At 37.9% G+C, this 18,930-nt stretch overlaps 1 protein-coding gene across 3 annotated transcripts in view; it reads left to right on the forward strand.

The window, feature by feature from the left end:
• Positions 1-17,971, forward strand: part of LOC134531444 (cytochrome b5) — a 29,708-nt gene extending 11,737 nt beyond the window's left edge. Inside the window, exons 3-5 of one of the 3 annotated variants that reach the window (XM_063367160.1) lie at positions 1,681-1,751; positions 6,369-6,431; positions 14,962-15,050. In XM_063367160.1, coding sequence (XP_063223230.1) covers positions 1,681-1,751; positions 6,369-6,387 — 90 coding nt within the window. In that variant the 3' untranslated portion in view covers positions 6,388-6,431; positions 14,962-15,050. Of the gene's footprint in view, positions 1-1,680; positions 1,752-6,368; positions 8,629-14,961 lie in introns of those variants that run through there. The other 2 variants (XM_063367150.1, XM_063367168.1) reach the window with 2 other exon arrangements.
• The last annotated feature ends 959 nt before the right edge of the window (positions 17,972-18,930 follow it).

The raw sequence follows: 18,930 nt of genomic DNA on the forward strand, positions 1-18,930 counted from the left end.
CCTCATTGATAGTGAAAAGGTGATGACGTCCTTAAAAATTCCTTTAGTTATGATTGCACCAGAGGGCACAAACCATGAGTTAAGTGTAGCAGTTCAAGATATCTTTGTCATCTGTTGGTTTAAATTTTTCAAATAGTTTTGTTTTTAAATACTTATTTAATGTGTTTGCTATGAAAATTATGTAGCTAAAATATTGAAAGAAAATGTCACTTCTTCCTACAGATTATGTTTTTATGAATAAGGCGCTGGAACGACCAATATTTAAATATCAGTTTCTATCAAGAAGTGTGTCACTGGAAGATTAAATGTGACAAACATGGTAGTTTACTTAATTTTGCGAACACCAGCTTTCCCAGGTTCTTACAATAACCTTAAAGATTAAACAAGAAGAAAAAACAGGAAAAATGATGTCAGTGTACAGGTGTGACAAAGAGTTATTTATATGTGAAAGAATCCATCAAACCAGGTGTGAGTTGCAGATATCAGAAAAGTCATGACTCAGATATCAGAAAAAGTCATCATGACTCGACGGTCATGACTAGACTTAATCCCCAAGCAAGATAAGTGACATGTCAGGAAATGGGAATGATATTTCGCTGATACTTCACTCATGTTTCTTTTTTACTATTACATCAAGTAGATACTGCCGATAGTAACGAACAAAAGCCAAGACCGTAAAAATAATTTCTCGATTTGTCACGTGAATGACTGGATGGATGTTCTATTGCAACATAAAACCAGGAAATAATATTGAACATGGAATAAACTAGACTAGTGGATGCTGCCATAATTATTACTTTTTCATTAAGTATCATAGTAATTACGTTTTTTTTAGGGCCACCCTAAGAAAAGATCATGTTAAAATTAAAAATTTACCTTTGCAATTAATTTTTGGATATATTTGTTCCACAGCCAGTATTAATGTGGGTTTCTGATAGTGAATAGTAAAAAAAAAATAAGATAGACGATTGATGAGGTACTTTTACAGGTCAAAATTTATGATGTGCAGTTTACTGTGATTGTAAGGATCTCTGTGGAGAATTTAAAGATACTAACTTGTTTTATAGTGCTCAACTAACTAAAATGCTAGTAACAAAATAAATTCTGTATATTAATAATTATTATTGCCATGTTAAACCGTTTTTATCACTGGCATTTGGAAATCATTTTAGTTTTGCCCTTATGGTGTGCTGTATTATTCATACTGGTATTTTCATATTTATTACTACTCTCATAATTTAAACAATATACAAGATCTACTAAAATATGTTCAAGAAAAACACAATTGTGACCAAAAGTAATATAGTCTTACAGGAATACTTTTTATTTTATATAATAGTAATAGTATTAAATGGTTGATTTTTTAATAGCTCTGATGCAACCGACATGGTTAGCTATATTTTTAATAACGCTATAACATTTCATGAAATTTCTTAGGAAATCTTGGGGGAAAAACTTGAATTTGGTTTTGTGTAAAGATTTGCCACCCTGATTGACGATACTCCGCCTCAGGATCGTAGCGGGTTCCAAACCACGCGGGTGCCGACTCGGGCTCGTGAGTTTGAGTTAGAGTGGTAGCGTCAGACTGGGAAGGAGTGTTGTAAGTGTTGGGGCCTCGGTCACTCGGTCCCGCACGGCTGGAGCAAGTCGACCCTGGTTGAAGCGTGGGCGTGCTTGCAGGAGGAGAGGACGAAGACGGACGACAAGGTGAACACGGGCTGGCACGTGGACAAGGAGGAGGAGAAGCCCAGGTAACCAGCTAGCTCTGTCTCTCTCTCCCTCTCTCCCTCTCTCCCTCACCCCCTCACCCTCTCACCCTCTCCGACGCTCGAGCCTGGGCGGGCGTCCAGTGGCCTCGCGTTGCTTCCGGCTCTGCCCCGGACTGAGCTCAGCTGTGCTTCTGGTTCCCACCCAGTTCACTGCGTTTTCCTGCACGCATAGCTAAATGAGCTTTTTCATAATTTTTTTTAAAAAATTTTATTGAATGGTATTTTAATTAAAGAAATAATAGTATTTTTATTTATAGTATATTAAAAAAATAACAAAAATATTTTGCATTAATAAAAAAGTGGGTTGTCTGAAAAGTCGGTTTACGGACGATAATTTTACGTGATAACGTCATGAGAAAAAAATTGATGAAACATTGCATAATACAAACCACATTAACTTTTCACTTCATTTACTTTATAAACAGTTGACAAAACAGTTCACGTGTAGGTTGTGTGCTGCCGCTGTCTCTCTTCTACTCGGACGCAACGGCCGATGGAGTGGAAGAGAGATGGATGCGTCACAAGCCGATCGTGCCTCTCTATCGCTTGTTCCGCGCTCTCGCTTGCACGCTCGGCTCGGGCGGAACGTGAAAATGAGTCTTGCTTTTTCGTGCGTGCAGCCGGCGTTCATTGATTTATAAGACGTTATCACGTGAAACAATTTTTTTCAAATGTCTAATTGAAAATTGAGTTCAGCACTAAAGTGATAATGCAAACATGTCAGGAAGTTGCATTTACCATGTTTGTGGTGGCTTTTGGCATCCCTGAAGGTTGCCACTGCAATGAAAGTTGAACAGTCTTGGAAATTGGAAATTTTTTTTATACTGTGTAACCTCAGTAGTAAGCGCTATATTGTGAAGTGTTGTTACTTTTGGTCAATAAAATACTAGACTCATTTGTATATGAAGTAGCTTGTCTTCTGGGTTGTAGCCGCGTCCTGGGCAAATAATTCACCGACGTTTCGGTCGACATTGCAGTCGCCATCATCAGGGAGCAATTACCTACAGTAGGTAGCTGCTCCCTGAAGATGGCGACTGCAGTGTCGACCGAAACGTCGGCGAATTATTCGCCAAGGACGCGGCTACAACCCAGAAGCCAAGCTACTTCGGACAATGGCCGTGAAAGCCTGCGAACATCATTTGTACATGATTAGTAAATTAGTTTTTTCGAAGTTCTTCTGAACTGCTATTCACATTCATGATAGTGCAACGTAGTTAGACGTGTCTCTTGTGCCGCTGGATGCTCTCCAAGGGTGAGGGGTGGTATGCCGTAGTGGGTTTATGGTTTGGGGTTGCTGTGTGTGTGCCGTGGTATTAGCGGGTAGACTGCGTCTCTGCTCGCCCTAACGTGCATGCCGGCGAGATGAGCGCGGGGTGGAGGTTGCCTGGATGTTGTGCGACTGCCGTGTCTCCGTCCGTGCCGAGTGCACGGACGCTCACCGGCCTGGAGGAGCCCCCGCACAGCCTTCGTCCGGACGAGACCTGCGTTCTAGCTCGTGAGCGCAGCAAACTCCCCGGCATTCGTAGCATACCGTTCATTCTGACACAGATTAGTTTATCAGTGTTGCCCAGTCATGAGTAGATCATGGCTGAATTAAACTAGGTGGCTTTTATTGGCCAGAGAAAAGATTTCAGCTACCATAAGTGAAAAAAAAAAAACAAGTGGCTACAGTTTAGCTGTCCCAAGTGCATGCCATAATGTAGTGTGAACCAGTAGTGTTTCTTTGGAAGCTTCGGAGCTTCCTAGTATCCCATCACATAACTTACTCGTTGCTCGAATATTCGGCGTACACTTGCATGACCTGAAGTAATTATTAAGGTTTTTTTAATATTTGTGTACATACTGATTAGATAAAAGGTCAGTTCACACACAGTTAAAAACTGGTTCCTAGAAAACATAAAATTAAATTTTTTTTTGTAAATGTTACATTTCATGTGTCAGATATTGTGGTTATATTTGTAAACACCAAAATAATATCAATAAGTACAATCTATAAAAAATATATTTTTTAAAATATAGTAATCTTTGTAATTATAACACCACAAACTCTAGAATCGAATAAGCGACTGTTTGGTCTGTTAGCCACCATTCCACAAGGTTGTCTCCAATCTGAAAAGAATTAACAGCTGTGTGTTTTGCTTGTAAACATTGGTACTGATTATGCCAAGTTTTTGGTCACAACATGCTAACCAGTGATAAAACCTCAAAATAGCATGTTTACGAAGAGTGAAATTGGGTGTCAGTGGAACAGCTATAAAAAGAGCAATGAAAATATGAAATGTAGTTCATAAACGTTGTAACAGACCACAGAAGATAAGATTAGGAGACCTTGGACCCCGCTGCATCAGTGAAGATGACATAAGCACGTGATGATGAGTGTTCTACTCGAATCCCGGCAGAAAGTTCTACGTTGCCTGACGAAGGAATTAGTACTGTATTTGGATATTTCTACCTGTAATGCTGATTTCTGTAATCTCATAACCTAGTGGTCACATTTAATCTCACACTCAAAAAATAAATTCATCATGAGCATTTCCATCAAAGAAATAATTTATAACATGTACGATGATGAGCTGAAATATTGTTAGTATAATACATCATTTTATGTTGTCTGATTTTTATGATTCAGCAAAGTCATGGTGTTGATATTTCAATTTTTTTTTCTGTGTATTTTTTTAAAATATTTTTTTTGTAAATAATCAGTACCAATTTTATTGTAAGAAATATCACTTAATCAACTTACTTCATCAACTAATATTTGAAGAATATATTTGTTATAACTGGGGTTAGTTAAATTTAGCCTAGTTTTGAGGTGATGACTACGTAGATCGTCCTACATTTGGGGTTGGATAATTTTTTAATTCATAACGTTTGCACGTGAGGTTTCGAGATAGCTTGCTGTAATGCTTTTTGTATTCAATTTTCACGTTAGGCATGGTTTAGTTTTGTATTGTGTAGTTATGTGTAAACAGGGTGTTTGCAAAATTTGTTAAAGCACAAATGTCAAATAAGTGTTTTGCCGGCTTCAGTTATACTCCAGTTGCGTTAAAGCGCTATGCGGGAAGCATGTGATGAGACAGACGCGCTCAGACGTTTAAGTCAGCCATACGGTTTGGTGCGAATCACCCTTTTGTGGAGTGAAACTAGTGAAGCTGTATGAATGTCTTCCCATTCACTACACGTTTGTTGAAGAGGCCTTGGTAAATGCCAACTTAATCCTGGCTTTGCATCGTTAACACATCGGCCATCCCTGCTAATGATAGGTCTGCTGTGTTATTGCCGTTTGTCAGATATGTAACAGCAGCGTCATACTCACTAAAAGTTAACACTGCACTAATTGCCCAGAGCCAAGCGTGTGAATGTACCACAACCAACCATACACTGTGCTGTACTCCAGGCTGCAGGTTCTAGTCTGTTTGATCGACACTATAAACATCCGAGTCTGGCTCATCGCCTGTTTCCCACGGGGCATTTGAACGTCACTGCGCTGAGCTTTCGAGTCATCTCGGCCAGTGGAGTGGTCCTCTGAGGCCCGCCAATTTAAAATTTTATGCTTTTTAACTTTGCAAATTATTCTTAAAAAATTTGCTTGGTGTGGCGTTCCCTGCCACCCATTAAATATATGTCCCGCACTTTACGAACATTCTGCACATAAGAGAGGTAGCTGGGCTTTTTCCTCCTGGAACACACTTAAAATAATGATTCAGTACAATTTTGGGTACAACTTATTTTCTCTTTGAATGTAGGCAACTATGAATTTCTGCTATGAAAAAAGTTGCGCTATTTCCTGGTTGACAAAGAGGATTGTAACAGTTACTTCGAAAGCATGATCGACTTGTTCTGGAACTATAAATTTCTCAAAAAAAAATTGAAAGCTGTCGGAGATGTGATGTCTATGATTAACTCCACAGAAAATTTGAAATAGAATAAAATTTTGTGTATTTAAAATGAAGACTATGTAGAAAACTTTTTTTGCATGTTTCATAAGAATGAGTAAAATTTTATCTTTTTAAAAGCAGTAGCCTTTTATAAGATGGTAAATATTTGAGTTATTCCATATAAGTTTACCCATCTTTGTCACTCTTTGTAAAATACCTGAGTGATACCATTGCAGAGAAATGAACAACTATAACCAGATTCAAAATTGTAGTCCGTGAAATAATTCATGGTATAGAATTTTTCTAGTGTCATTAAGTTTATGTAGTTTACTGTTTGTTTCAATTAGAACTACAGAAGAAAGGCTGTGAAAAGTCCAGCAATCCCTATATCGCACCCGGTAGTATGCACATGATTGCATGCTGGCCGCTTGTGTCCCAGGTGATAACCTAGTTCATGCACAAGACCACGCTCGCTCACGCAGTGGTTTTTGTCTGTTCATACACACGATTGAGAAACTTATGGAGTAACTCGTTGCAAGCCATCCCTCAGTTATGATTGTCATTGCACATCTAGGAATCGTGATGGCAACGTGGCACGCACGTTGCTTTTTCACTGCGCGTGTAGTGCACCTTGCACGTTTCAGGTGTAGGATGCTAGCACTTGCATGTGAAGTTGTAGTGCCCTGTGATGGTGTGATTCCAATGAGAGTGTTGTTTATAGGTGCTGTTTAATTGTTTGACTCTTTGATGTGTTAGTTAGCGAAGAGCGCCCCGACGCACTCAGGTAAGAGCCAGCTTCTAGACGCGACCTCGCCTCTAAGTGCTTTGCATGACATCCTCCGCATGACATCCTCCGCTCACCCGGTGCACACACAGGTTCAGTGGTGGACGTGGCAGTAATGTCAAAACGGTTCTCCCACCACTCACCAGGGATTTATTTTTCAAAACAAATGGGTTTGTTCTCAACCATAATATACCTGTTGAAATGTATAAAGCTAATTTGTGGCACCTATGTACTTTAAAGAAGCATATTCTAAATATTTTTTGCCGTGTGATCAACTTGACGGCGGACGGTATTGAGTTTAATTCATGACGAAATGCAGCTGCTCTGTGTTTATGGGGTCGTAGTATTGATTCGCTGACCCCTCTTCCTTTACCCTCTGCTTTTGGCTGAGAGAGGTATTTCACTTTTCGTCTCACCAACGAAAATGTCTGCACGCTGCAGCTGGCTGTTTCACTTTGAAGGCCGCATGGCCCTCTCAGAATAGAGAATTATGCATCCACAGGATGTGTTGGATTTTCAAATGCTGAGTTAGGAGAATGGAAGTCATGGCAAATTATCGTTTACATTTTTTCACATTAACGTCTTGGCAGCTAATCACAATGACTTGCCGCAGACATACCAGTGTGAAAGTTTCTTACTGAGCAAGTGAAGTGGTAAAGTTTTGAAAAAAAAAAATTGGGTGGAAGATGCTTTTTTTTGCTATCTCGGGATTTTCAACTAACAGGGCGAAAACGGTTTGCTAAATTATCTCGCCCAAATAGGGGTGTTCAAAATAAATTGAAGTAAGTGGCATTGGCTAGACTGAGTGTGGTGAAACAGGAAAGTAGAGAACTGACAACTGAACCTATGTGGTGCTGACATTGTGCAGGAGCATTTAATACCTTCTCTTCCAGCATGGCAGTCTTGCATGTCTGACTTTTTGTATTTTAATTATAAGGCTTCCAGCAAATAAAATGTTTGTTTTTTGGCATGGACTGTATGTGGGCATGCACATAGAATGGCAGCTTGGGTGACTTTGATTTTGGACGGAGACAGCAGTGTATGTGTAGGTTTACAACGTGTAGCAAACAGTGTGGGACAGAAACAACATGGAGCATGGACATTCCTCAAAACAGACAGGATGTTGTTTTATTTTGGTGTGATTTTCATACAGCACCAGAGCATTGAGATAAGTATGTGGAACAGCACGTAGATATATGAATTTATGTGATAGTGAAGTTTTTTGTACCAAACTAGCTTTACTGTAGAACCAGGCTATTATCATGATACCTTGTTAAAATTAGTTATAATGTATTCACAACTCAGGCCATAGGCACCTCAGGTATTTTGTGTTACCAAAATTTTGGTTTTGGTTTTTCATGATGGTTTGATTTTGAATGGTAACAAAAACAACTATTATTGTCTCCCAATATCTGTAATGCGTGTGGGTAACGTTTTGTGCATATTGGATAGTATTTCGTACATAATCTAATGTAGAGAGAAATTAGGTTGTGACTTTTTTTCCTTACTTTACTAGGATGTCTCTGGGCAGATGCAGAAGTGTTGTGTTGCATTTTTAGTCTGTTTGCAGTCTGTGTATCTTATCCAGTAGCATGTAATTACAAAATAATGGCACAAACTCTTCTATCTTCTACTATAGCTGTACGGACTTGATACATTCTAAGTGCTGCTGAAACTCGGTACAAGCTCAGAGTCAGGGAGAGATGTCGTGAGTGCAGGGCAGTGTTGTTTTGGAAAGTGGTTGCGGACAGATCACCTACGACGTAGCAGGACCTTCTGAAACTACTGTTACCGTGGGTCTCTGGCGATAGACCCTGTGTTGGTCGCACCAGACGCTCCTGGCTGCTCTATCTGACCAGCGAGGACAACCAGGCCTGGTGACCCGGCCCGCCCCTCTGATAAGCCGTGCGGCCTCGGTTGTGTTCACGTGTTTGTAACGCCAACGCTTTTTCTCTTGCAGGCTAGCTTCAGTTTCATAACACGAGCATTCAGTGTATTTCTTTAAATGCGGATTTATATTATTAGTTGATTAAAGTAAAGTTTAAACCTGACCACCAGCAGTGAAGTAATCTTAGAGGATAGGCTTTGGTAGATTCATAGAGATACACATGCGAGAACATAACGCATCTTTTGAAGAAAGGAGAACAAAGAAAATGTTCAAAGAGTGCAAAAGATTAACAGAAAAAATAAAATAAAATTTAATATGAAAGCACAGGGGAATAAGCTGTTGAATGCTGGTGTACCGTTATGTTGGTTCTGTGAGCTGTTCTGAGTGTTTCTCTGTGCAAGAGGTCTAAATGTAATAGCATGCCAAGTGTCCACCACTTAAACCGAGTCCAATTTGCTCTCATCTAATGTGCGTAGCGGGTCGATTCCCTCCGTCCCTCCCCTCTTGACCATTCTCTTGCTAGTCCTTCATTCTCTCTTCTGCAGTACAGTTCTTGACAGTTGCTTTCGTTTAAACTCTCTACCACACAGAAATTCGATAATGTACAGAATGTTAAAATTGCATCACAAAGACAGGTACCGGCTGCGTTAGGTTGGGTCTCCTCTCGGACCACTTGACTCCTTCCCTGGTGACAGTGGTTGTTGAATTGATTGTATGGGTCCTCAACTCCTCACAGTTCTGGCAGTGAAAGGTTGACCTGGGGACTACGCAGTGATGGAATGCGATGGAATGTGTTGTTTGGGGAAACGGTTAGTACCATTTTAAAACCAACAAACATGTTCCTCGCTGTTAAAATCCGGGGATGGGTCCATCAGGCATTCCCGGTGGATTGCCCTGGTGGAGGTCCCGGGTTGCTGGGTTTGCGTGGAGAGAGTTGTGTCAGTTGTGCCCGGTATCTCAGGCAGGTGTTTCACTGTGTACACATTGGCGAGTTATCAGCATGTGGTTATCTCGATCTCTAGTCCCGCCGAGGCGACTCGGGTTAAGTGCTGGTTTAGAAGATATGTGTGGGGACAAGGTTATACATAGTAACCTTATTATTCAGTACCTAAAACCATTTCAAACATGCATCAAGCATCAGATTGCAGACGTGTTGGTTTCACGAACTGCTAGATTAATGTTGGGCGAGCTGAACGTGAAATTTTACATATTGTATTTTACCAAATAAATAGAGAATTTTTAAATAGTTTGTTGGTGTTTTGTATGACGTTAGCTTCTGATTAATTAAAAAAATCTCTTACCCCAAACAATATTCTGAAACAGTAAGAGATGAAAGTTTGCACAAATTTAAATCACTAACATTGTGAATATAAACTGTATTACTTTTCCTCGATATAGCATGGGTATTTTATTGATTTTTTTTTTTCTTCAATGTAAGTGTGGCATATGGCAGAACCGTTTTACTCTTTAACCGTTCAACAAATGCAATTCTAATAAATGATACCTTGATAATGTGCAGTTTTGTTTGGCCCACAAGTATGTAAAATTAATTCACTGATATGGCTGTCTGAATGGTTCAGAATGTGTTTAGAAAAAATAAAATATGCTGTTGCATCAATATTCTATAGCTGTGACATAAATTATTGAAATTGGCACTGCAGAATAGCAACTGTAATTTAAATTATTAATTTAGCCCGAGTAAAATTGGAATAGTAAAGCTGTATTGTTGGATTTATTATTTTTAAGCAAGATAATGTAGGCTGTATACTATTTCTTAAGCAATGATGAGAAACTTTTTGCTTTCTCTTTGTTTCTTAGAAACCCTGATTTTATGTAAAAACTCTTAAAAATTGCCATACGAATGACTTGTATGAGTTTGCTTGTCACTAAAAGTTCAAAGGATGGTAGCTTGTATTAGAAAATCTGTAATGTCATTCTGTAGTCCTAGTCTGTCTGTCTTAAAAATGTCTGTTAGTCCCTAAGCATATTCATTTTATTTGTGCTTTAAAATGTGATTGAGTTTTTACATGTTGGTATGCTTGTGTTGTCAAATATAATATAGTGGAACTTCCTTTAACGGTCAATTATGAGTAGAAAAGACTTCAATGCAACCATCATTTTTTAGTTGTTGCCAAAATATTGGGCTTTTGTGGTGAGATAAACAACCTCAGAGCATAGGATGTCTTCAGAAGATAATAAACTTATAGTTAAAAAAAACTAAAAAACTTAACTTTTATCTTTAAGTGAAGTAAAAATTTTAAAAATAAAATTTAAATATAAACCAAATAACACAAAACAACTCTTTATAACTAAAAGCGTGGGGTGCTTGATATAATTTGTCTAAAGAAATTTTCTATCAGCAATAACAATATAATTTGTAATAGATTTTCTATCACTATTTTTAGGATAGTCAATACAAACATTTTAGGATATTGTCATTTCAAAAATTTAAGGATATAATTATTATGAAAATGAAGAAAACAGCACCACACACTTTTAGTTATACAGAGTTATGGTTCATTATTTGGCTGTTGGACAAAAACTTAAATTGAAATTTTATTTTTTAATTTTTAGTTCATTCAATGATAAAAAACATGGTTTTTAGTTTTTGAACTATAAGTTTATTTTATTCTTTTTAGTCTCAAAATAAAATAAAAATATTGAATATGAGTAATTGATTCAAATTAAAATTCTTAATATCAGTGACTAAAGTCTTTATTTGTTACAATGAACTTAAAATTAGTCATTAATGTTCACATAATCTAGTCATTTCAGCTAATGCGTCAACATTACATGGCAATTTTCTTGTTATCTTAGAGCAATCAAGTTCTTCTACTTGGAGACAATCCAGTGATTTTACGCAACTAAGAGCTGACATAAGCCTGTCCAGCAGCAAAGACGCGATCCCAAATAAACAACTGCATAATCTGCAGTGCAGCCTTGAATTTTATGCATGGCAGATGCCCAACTCAGTATTAATAGCAACATTTGCTTTTCATCAGTACCATAGCTGTATTTCGCTGGAAACTAAATGGCTATTGATTTAATTTTATGTACACCATCTGTACCAAAATCAACACGGACTGATGAAATGTCAGTATCATGCCGGAAGAGTGGCCAGATAATTTCAGATATAGTATCCATATTGCCATCAACAAACCCCTGGCACATTTTCCACCATAACCCAACCTTTTGGATCGGAAACACACCAAATCGAAAAAAGCATTGAGTTTTATAATTTTTGAAATATTGGATCTTTAAACCCCCCTCCCCCCCAGGGTAACAGTCGACCCCGGGTCAAATTCCCACCATGCCCCGACCTCTTTCCCCAATACCCCCTAAACACTAAGGTCTTAGGTTATCAAAATATTGTATTGTCAGAGGTTCTTTATATGTATGAAAAATTTCAACATATTTGTATGTCAAAAAGTGGGTAAAAATTGAATGGAAAAATATTATTACATACGTAGTCCATTCATACATACATACATTTAAAGCTAATAAAGCATGGTAAAAAGGGATAGACTCATTGCATAAGGTCACAAAAACAACACCAGAAGTTGTAAAACATGGTGAGTGATTGCCAAAAATCATGAGTTACTCGCGGGCTTAAAAGTGGCTCTCGCACGCCTTGGTGATTTTTTTTAGTTACTTTTATTTTTGTTCAATTTCCAAAATTTAACTCTGTACCTCCCTCACATTACATGTTCCACAGTTATTCTCAGCAGATATTGTGGGCTTATACCTCACTTAATATGCATAAACTCTCGTCCCCGCATAAATAACGTGTTTCTTTTTTTTAATGCCCATACTTTTGCCAAAAAAGTAAATAAAATAGAAAGTGCATCGTACATCGTACAGCTTAAATAAACATGCCAGTGCGGGCAAAAGGACATTTACTACAATTTGTTAGTAAATTAAAAAAAATTTAAGTCAGCAATGTTATAACTTTATGAGAAAAAAAGAATGAACTTTAAACATACTGTATTTGCAAAAGTTATGCTGAAATATTTGGCTACAATAAGCTGGGAGCAAAAATAATTTACAATACACATTAGCATAGCTGGAAAGAAACCCCAAAATTTAAATCTATTTTGACTTTCCGTACACTAAAAAAGGAAATGTACATTTGATACAAAACTCTTAATATACCTGAAATGCTGGATTAAAATATACAATTTCCAACATATTTTAAACCTAAATAATTTATAGAGCACGCAATAAAAAAAAACCCATTACAAAATTTACAAAAGATTCTCGTACAAAATTAGAGGCCTCCTATTTCTTAATTTAAAAGTTTTGTGTGCACACATTATAACACTAGTGTGTTATTTTTTTCCGTCAATGTTTATCTGCCTAAATAAAAAAACATATTTTATTTTCAGAGAAGGGGGTTTTAAATCACACCAGTTTAACAAGTTTGCACTTCAACATACAATTGTAAAGTACGGGGACGGTGATTAAACAGCTCCGGGGCACTCAAAGAGCTAAGTGTTCGTTGAAAAACACTTGCTTGGTTTAAGAAGTCTTCTGCTCTCTGGTTTCGAAAAGGCCCTTATGCAAAGGCCTTATACCTTAGGCTCTTTGCTGCAGTCGGGTTTGCCTTCTGGCAAACCACCCTAGGCCGTAGCGAATTTTCATGACGAGCGTTGACAGCAAGCATGTCACAATTTGTTGCACAGCCAATATTTGCATTAAACGCACGCCCGTTAAGAAATGCGTTATTTCTTTCACGTAAAAGTTTTATCAAGAAAACTCCAGTTCCCTTAAAACTTGTCCAGCGACGATACGAAAAACCTGTTAGTTCGCATTAAAACGACACGTTCCATGCAAGCGATCAAGTGCCGCCCGGGAACGACTGACTGATAACTCCCCTCTCCTCCGCTCTCCGCTAGTTTTGTTTCCCCTCCTCTGTACACGAACGGTGGCGGAACGGTAACAAATTTAAGTTCAACACCAATTTTTTTTAAGTCTAAAATCTTTGTATTAGAAAATACAAACACTAAAAAAAATAGTAAATATATTTATAAACTATTACATTTTAATTTTAGTTCAACCACACCTTTAAAGTTCGTAAGTTTTCCAGAACATTCTCAGACGTCCATGGTTGTTAAGCCAGCATAAAAAAAAAATAGTTGCAAAACTAAATTACATATTATAAAATTGAAGTAAACTAAAAAAGCAATGTAGAAAATTAATCTAAAAACCTTTTCCAAAAGCGTTAGTAACAATGTGGAAATAAATTTTAAAAAAAATAAACTAACAGAATAATAAATAAAGGGGCAAAATTAGAGAGACCAAAGCATCAAATGTTGCACAAGTGATGATAATTACAAAGACTTGCATGACTTTAGTTGAAAATATTTTTAGAAGTACCCAAAAATGTGAGGGAGGTATCGAGTTAAAATTCTAGACATCGCCCGAAAATAAAAGCAACGACAAAAGAACAATGAAAAATCAACGAGGCCTGCACGTGGGACTCGGCCCTATTCACTTCGCGGGCAACTACTTTTGGAACGTGAGTGTTTGCTGTCCCGTCGCCGTGTTTGTTCGGTGCTAGGCGCGGCGGCGCGGCGTGAGACACCGGTCTTGTGCTCCAGGTGTTACCTAGGTTACCTAGGATCACCGACATCCTGGAACGGTTCCTTGCCGTAGGCCAGCGCCAGTTCCCTTCTCGACATCCTTGATGGGTGTCTCTAACGACCGTGCTCCCGTGGCCTTGCCGTTCTGGCTGCGCGCGGCTCACGGTGATGTGAATAGTTAACCTACGAGGGGGCACCCACGCGCATCATGCACTCATAGCTGGGGAAGTTGTGAGACCTCTGCTCAGTCGGTCTGCCAAGTGTTTCGCCTGAAAAGGACGAGTGTGGTTTCTCTGGCAGCTCTGTGTGTGCGTGTCTTTCGTGTCGTGAGTGCACTGAAGATGACGCACGCAGAGCTGCCAGAGAAACTACACTCGTAGTTTTCGGGTTGATGCCACTAGGCAGACTTCACTCGGTAGAGCGAAAACTGGTGCTACACGTATATGATGTGCAACAGTACGATTCCAGTTAGTTTTGGGTCCCCTTCGTACAATAGAGTAGGTAAAGCAGGATTAAGTCCATGGAAAAGAAATGGTGTGTGCGACCTCACCAGGTTCAATTTAAGTGTGGGGAATCATATGATTGTAATTTCATGGACGGCTATTTCAGCAACTGACACGCTCCAGAGAAGTGTTATTGTAGAGCTTGGGGCAACAAGTGTTTCTTTGCCTGGCCTGGAAGAAAGCAAAACGCATAGAAGTAAAGAAAGGATGCCGTTGAAAAGTGGTCCAGTAAAAAAAGGAAATTGGGATAGCAGGAAAGACATTTCACAATGTTGTTCTTCTGTATGCTATTTAATAGAGAAGAAATATGTTCGTAGAAAATAAACTAATTTGTTTGGAGAGTTTTAAAAAGTTTATTTAAAATTGACTTGAAGTGTATTCCTTACTAGTGGAAGTTTCGCTGTATTGTGTGTTTTAAATATGTTTCATTAATATTGTGAAGTTTTGCATGTGTGTGTACTGTATGTTGTATTGGGGTGTTTGTGTTGTGTTCAAGTTTCTGTGCTAAGTGCGCGAGTGTCCGTGCTGCAGTACATGCCTTCTTCTCTTGTCCCCAGCTCCTGGAAGTCTTGGCTCATCCCGGTCACCCTGGGAATCGTCGCCACGCTCATATACAGACTGTTTTTTGCGGTCCACTAACTTGGTTCTCTCGGAAAGTGCAAAAAAAAGGCAAAAAAAATGTAACACATGGTGTCTGATCCATTCCTGCTAGGAAACTTTGTTGTAAACCAAAACTGCATACCAAAGTATGCACTTTACATGTGGAAAACCAATGCTTTTTGAACTAAGAGTGTGCATTTTCTTAAATGTTTTATATTTTAAGAGCAGTCTGTTGGTATGGTTTATAACGACGAGCGAGGTGAATTAGCTCAGCTTCTGATGCTTTGTCAAGCCGTTTTATTTTCTCCAGACACGTTGTTGTTAGATATGTATGTATTTTATGCGATACTCAGCAACTAGTTGTACTGAAAAGTGGGCCTAATATATACAAAGCATATTTGGTGTTTTGAATTATAATGTAATGTCATTTTATTGTTGATTTGTCTTCTGCAAATTTCAGAAGTGTGGTTGTTATTTGTGATGTGTTTTTAAATGTATACGGGAGGTGATGGTGACTATTTTAAAACCAGCAAATGTTTTAGAGTCAGTGGATGGTGCGGATGAAATCATATGTCACAAATTAAAGATTGGTTCTATGATAAGTCGGGGTCTACTCAGCTGTTTAGGCACTGCATGTATGCAGTGTGATAAACAGCACTAATAACAAAATGTTAACTTTGGTTCGTGAAAATGCTACAGATGATGGTATTACAACGGACACACTTCATTTATAAAAACAAACTTTAAGGTTTTGTATAGGCAGCTTGTGAAAGTGTTTTTAATAACAGGACTTATAAATTACAATGTGGAAAAGCAATTACAACTTACAATTGCTTTATTTAGAAAAGAGTTAGTAACTTTTTTTTGAAAAATATTTTGAAATGAGATCTAATCAAACATTTTTATATACAACAAAAAAAGTTTGTAATTTTTCCAGATTTTTGGAATTATTGATCATGAGTAATGGTAGAAACTGATGCCCTCAAACAGGATTGACAGTTTATAAGTAATTTGCCTGTTACTTTTTTAGGCTGCATCTAAAAGTTGCATTGTGTGCTTTTGTTCTTGACCTGTAATGGTAACCACTTGCAAAGCGAAAGCTGCACTTGTATTTTAGTCAGTGTTCTTGTTGCAGGCAGCAAATATGGAAATTTCCTCTAGATTTTGGGTTCTAGTTTCCCCTTGGGTGAGTGGTTTTCAGTCTAAAGGGCATTTTGACCCCAGGCAGCAGTAGAATCTGCCCATTTTAACTGTAGAGTGGCATGGGTGAACTGTTGTCAAGCTCGGACAACTCTGACCAGTGACTGCACCGGCGGGTGACTGCACTGACTAAGGCGGACCAAGCTAAGCGGTGAATGGAGCAGCCCACTCTTTTGGTCAATTAACATTACACTAACCAGTAACTAAACTTTACTGTTAGTATGGTTCAGCTCATAATTGTGAGATCTGTATGACTGTAATTGTGTTGCTCTGTCTGCAGCGTTACTGAAATGTGCATCAGAAATAAAGTTCATGTTGAGTATTAGGAAAAAAAAACTGCATAATGTAAAAGCAACTATTTCATTTCCTCTCTTGAAAGTTAAAGTGCAACTAATGTCAGCAGCGTTATGTTTCAATCCTTGAGTCTCACATAAAGAATTAAGTTTTAAAAGTGGCCGTGGCGTCACAAACGCTTCAAGCAGCTTAAGCTGCCTGAAGTATCAGCTATGATAAGTGGACACTTGTGGTTCCTTCAAGGCTACGACCGCTTGGCTAGCGGTGGTGACTCAGTCACAACTCCGACTACTTGCCACTCAGGACGTTGGGAGCTTCAACACAAAGAACAAAACGTTTGTGGCATTATATTTCTGAGTACCACTTGCTACGATTTTTTACCTAACTATTACTTTAAATCTTGATCATTGACAGTCCCTTAAGTGCTGTGTATTTTTTTTTTTTAAATAGGAGTTTTTGAGTTAAAAATGGTCATGCTAGTAATTTTTATAAATTATTTTGAATGTTGTAGAAATACTAAGTACTTGAAACAGATTTTCTATTTATAAACTTGTATATAAGTGTAAGGAAAAATTTGAAAGGCAATGTTTCCATATATTTTTCATGTTGTTAATATGAAGATTTTTTTTTGTTTGTTTTGTCTAAACGCAAGCAACAAACCTTAGCACCTTAGAAATAAATTTTATCAGCAGAAATGAGTTAAACATATAATCATAAACTGAATTTTAATCTTTTATTGGCAGTTGGACTTATTTATTTGTTCAATTTAGTTTTGAAATTGAATGTAACAATTTGTTTCATCAGCTTTGGTTATTTTATTATTTATAAAGTGCACTGTCCGTAGCTGGCTATTTTGTTAACAGCATTATTAAATGTTCTAACTCTCAGATTGGTGTTGAACAAGAATCTCTGTGATAATTGGGGCAGCCTTAATAAAATCAGTTATTATTTTAGTTGCAATTTATATCAGCTGTATCAGGGGTAACAGAAAACTCACTGAGTAAGTAAAAGATTACCATCCACTTAGGGAAATTCTTTGTGAAATGTGCCTACTGTCTCTTAAATCAATATCTTGATTCAATTGTTAAATTTATATTTATTACCTAATTGGTTTTGTCTATTGTCCACACTTTGTTCACTGGTAAAAATCAGTTCCTTAAATTACTTGTCAAATCACTGTGAGGTTTTGAAGCAGTGATCGTGTCACCAGTGCATTTATTCAAGTGTTGCTTGTAGCTTCATAATGGCTTGGAAAAATAAAATATTTGGGGGCTTTTTTTTTATTAAGGGTTGGCATGTATGTTTGAAATAATTTGAAGCCTGAATGAACTGCTTTCAATGTTTCCAATTTGACATTTTTTTATTTGTTATCATTTAAGAAGAGTTAAAAAAAACTTTATATTCATGTACCATTTACATGGGTTTAGTGCTATGTACTATTGGGTATTCTCAATAAAAACTATTTGTGGAAAATGTTGAGTTTGCTTGTCTCATCTACAATACGATCCCAAGTACTCTCATGTTAGCATCAGTAATCTCATCTCCATTCTCCATTTCCCACTTTCTTGCTCTTTCCCTAGACGTAATCATGTGTGCTTTTTTCTGTGTCACTTGCATTTCATTCTTCTCTTTCCCTGTTCTGTTTATTTTCCCATTGTTCTGGAGGATATGAGTTTGTATCCCGGCTCAGTCGTCCTGGATTCAGTTTTCCATTGTTTCTCCTTATCATTCATGGTAAATGCCTGTCTGCCTCTTTAAAGACCCGGGCCGTTCCTTCCCTAATATGTCCGCTCTGTGTCGTCCACGGACCTTGCTGTCGGCGACGGGTTAAGAAAACCACCACTCCTTCAGGAGTCTGCTGTGGTATTGGAGACCCTCCCAACTTCAGTACTAATGTATTGTGTGTAAACTATAGTGATGTAAAACCTTACCTCTCCCACTAGTTGCCCCTCACTGCTACTCAGTTTATAAAACTAGGTACAGTTTAGTATGTAATAGTTAGAGACCTCCAAAATTCGCGGTTTCGATGGCCTTAAGGCTAGACTGCACACACCCCTGTACATTCGGGCAAATAAGGCAAGTTCATTGGCTGCCGACTTGTAAGTCGTCTCAGCTGGTTTGTCTGTGATTCGATCCTTCTTTGGTTGAGGGTTTATAACTGGTTGAGATTCGTCCAGATGAACAGTAAGCCAATAGCAAAATTATCTAAGAGGTATATGTGTTTGAATTCTAGCCTATCACCGAATGAATCCGCGAATTTTGCAGGTCTCTAGTAATAGCCGATGTACCATGCTTCGCTGACAGGACACTCGCACACCGCTTGTTATTAGAGACAAGGTTTTATGGTTTTATTTTCAGACCATTTTCATTTTTAAAAAACAAGGTTTTGATATCCTTTTTTTTTTATATAAAATCTGTTTATTAATAAAGAT

The sequence above is a fragment of the Bacillus rossius genome, chromosome 1 (genome assembly GCF_032445375.1).
Source record: "Bacillus rossius redtenbacheri isolate Brsri chromosome 1, Brsri_v3, whole genome shotgun sequence".
In the NCBI taxonomy this organism is placed as follows: Eukaryota; Metazoa; Arthropoda; class Insecta; order Phasmatodea; family Bacillidae; genus Bacillus; species Bacillus rossius.